Raw genomic sequence first — 2,811 nt, 5'->3', positions numbered from 1 at the left:
CTTCTGTGTCTGTGTTAATTGGTTTCCCTTTTCTTTGTTGAAGAGGGTCTGTGCAATCCTTCTGCCTAGTCCGCCATCTTGCCCCGCCTCCTTGCCTTATTCTCTTGAGATCATAGTGTCTCTTATTTCAGAAAATGGTTCCCTTCCCTCAGAGTTTTGATACCTCTGGGTTCCCGCTGCCAGAGCTTTTGCTACCTGAAGATCCCTTTCCTGTTCTTCAAACCTAAACTAGATGGCTTCTCCTGGAACTCTGTTTCTGCCAGCCTGACATAATCACGAAGCATATAAGTTACAGGCTAACAGTTTTCTCTAATTGTTTTTGTTTGTGAACAGAATCTGGCATTCTGGAGCTTAAACTTAAAGCACTAATCCTTGACATTATTCATAATATTGATGTGGTGAAGCAGTTGAACCAAGTTCAGGTTCATACAACTGAAGACTGGGCTTGGAAGAAACAAGTTAGATTCTATATGAAAAGTGACCAGACATGTTATGTTCAAATGGTAGATTCTGAACTTCAGTATACTTACGAGTATCAGGTATGAACTTTTGTCAGAAGTGTTTTGTTTTACTAATTAGAAACTACTTATTTTAAAGGAAATTTGTTACTGGAAGAAAGTATTATTTATTTTTTTTAGTAGTAACTTTTCCAGATTGTTTCTTCTTCTTTTTTTTTTTTGGTGAGTGTGTGCTACAGTCTTCTTTCTGTTTCACCTAAGTTAAAAATATGTCATATAAGAAAAAATTGAAAAATCTCTTCTATTTTCAAAAATGTTAAATATTGACTGTATTATATTGAATTTCCATTTTTCTTAGAGTTGTTGTTGTTGTTGTTTGTCATTGAGTCGGCCCCGACTCATAGCGACGCCTCCTTGGGTTTCCGAGGCAGTATCACTACGGAAGTAGGAATGCCCAACCTTCCTTCCGAGGAGTGGCTGGTGGGTTTGAACCGCCAGCCTTCTGGTTAGCAGTCAAGTGCCTTAGCCACTATGCTACCAGAGCTCCTTTTCTTAGAGTAGCATTTAGAAATTTGGAATAGATCTTTACTCTATTGGTAATTGAATATAGGCAACCTCAATAGAAACTAATTAATTTGTGTGCCTCCTTAAATAAGGCCAAAATAAGAGCAATTGTACATATGCTCAGTTTGTAAAATAAAAGATAAATTAGCTCATGTAACTTGTTCTCAGAAAACCCAGATGTATCCTCTCTGCCTTTTTTGTCCCAATGAACCATCAGAATATATTGAACAATTTTGTTAATAAGCATGTGTCTGGAGAGCTGCCAGGTGTCTCTTTTGAAAAACAAATGTATTTTGAGAGCCAGACCTGTCTACTTAAATTAAAGGAAAAGCCCTATAAAGTGGGGCTGGAATTTGGACTCTATATATTTTGCCTACAAGGTGATAGAAATTTTGAGTTATTTGACAAGTTACAATGATTAATTTCATAAGGAATTTTTAAAATTAATTACACTCTAAGGTTTCCAGAGTTTCTCTGGTTTGTGGAAACCATAGATTCAAGGAAATAATTATATGGATTTAAAATATGAAAATGTATAATATATTTTCAGAGTTTTTTTTTTTTTAGAAGTTTTTATGTTATCAGGAAGGTGAGGGTAGAGGTGCACAGCCAATTATTATAATTGCTGTCAATGAGTTGTATGCCTATAAAAAGTTGAATTGGCAGAAGTGTGATAGATATATTGATACAGTGACTAGAAGAAAAAGAAAACAATAAAAACTGCTGAGGCTGCTTATATACGAAAAACATCTCATGGAATTTTGATTTTGGTTTGGAGATTTAGGAGATTCATGAGATTCGTAATTAATTGATCTAATAATATGATTAGAGCTTCTGTTTTACTTCCCAGTTAATTGCATAGTGCCTAGGGTCTTAAAGACTTGCAAGTGACTATACAAAGCATGAGGATTGGTCTCTAATCACCTAGAGCAACAGAGGAGGGAGTGTCAGGAATAGGAGGAGCATATGGAATTTGTGGCTAATTGCCTCCATGAACAACTGCTTTCTTTGCTGTGAGACCAGAAAAATTAGATGGTACCTGGCTGCCGTTACTGAGCATTTTAAGCAGCTCCTTCCATAGGGGAAACCTGATCAAAAGGGGAAAATGCAGAATAGAATTTCAAATTCTCATGGACTGTAAACTTTCTGGAACCATGGTGAGTGGATGAACGCCTGAAACTATGTTTTGAGATAATTTTTAAACCTTAAACCATAAATATCCCCTAAAGTCATCTTGAGTCAGCCCCAGGGTTACAGGTGAGGAGAGACAACTCAGGGACGCCCAAAGTAGCAAGCGGGAAGAGCAGGAGAAAGGGGATTAAAAGCCAGGAAGCCAGAGAGAAGAGTAATCAGCCGAAGGGATTAGGTGAGGAGAGGCAACTCAGGCCCACCCAAAGCAGCAGGCTGGAAGAGGAGGAGAAAGGGAATTAAGAGCCAGGAAGCCAGAGAGAAGAGCAGTCAGCCAAAGGGATTAGGTGAGGAGAGGAAACTCAGGCCCGCCCAAAGCGGCAGGACCGGAGAGCAGGAGAAAGGGGATAAAAGCCAGGAACTCGGACAGAGAAGCAGTCAGCCCCAGGGACAACTCAGGGACGCACAAAACAGCAGGACAGAAGAGCAGGAGAAAGGGGATTAAAAGCCAGGAAGACAGACAGAGGTACATTCAGCCACAGGGACCCAGGTGGGGGTGATACGAGAGGTCTCCAACAGCAAGACAAACTTGTCTGTTGGTTTGTCCTACTGTGGTGACATGTAGACTTGAGTTTTGAGGCTGAGCCTCTGGTGTTTAAAA

The 2,811-nt window shown here is 39.5% G+C and overlaps 1 protein-coding gene across 1 annotated transcript in view; it reads left to right on the top strand.

Moving 5' to 3' along the window:
* DYNC2H1 (dynein cytoplasmic 2 heavy chain 1) overlaps positions 1-2,811 on the top strand; it is a 505,271-nt gene that overhangs the window by 98,082 nt on the left and 404,378 nt on the right. Inside the window, exon 32 of the mRNA XM_007946035.1 lies at positions 334-539. Within this exon, the coding sequence (XP_007944226.1) occupies positions 334-539 (206 nt within the window). The remainder of the gene's footprint in view (positions 1-333; positions 540-2,811) is intronic.

The sequence above is a fragment of the Orycteropus afer genome, unplaced genomic scaffold, assembly GCF_000298275.1.
Source record: "Orycteropus afer afer isolate SDZICR_OR568_19922 unplaced genomic scaffold, OryAfe1.0 scaffold00147, whole genome shotgun sequence".
NCBI classification, from domain to species: Eukaryota; Metazoa; Chordata; class Mammalia; order Tubulidentata; family Orycteropodidae; genus Orycteropus; species Orycteropus afer.
Note: the sequence above shows the minus strand (reverse complement) of the source record. Positions and strands in the feature narration are given on the sequence as shown.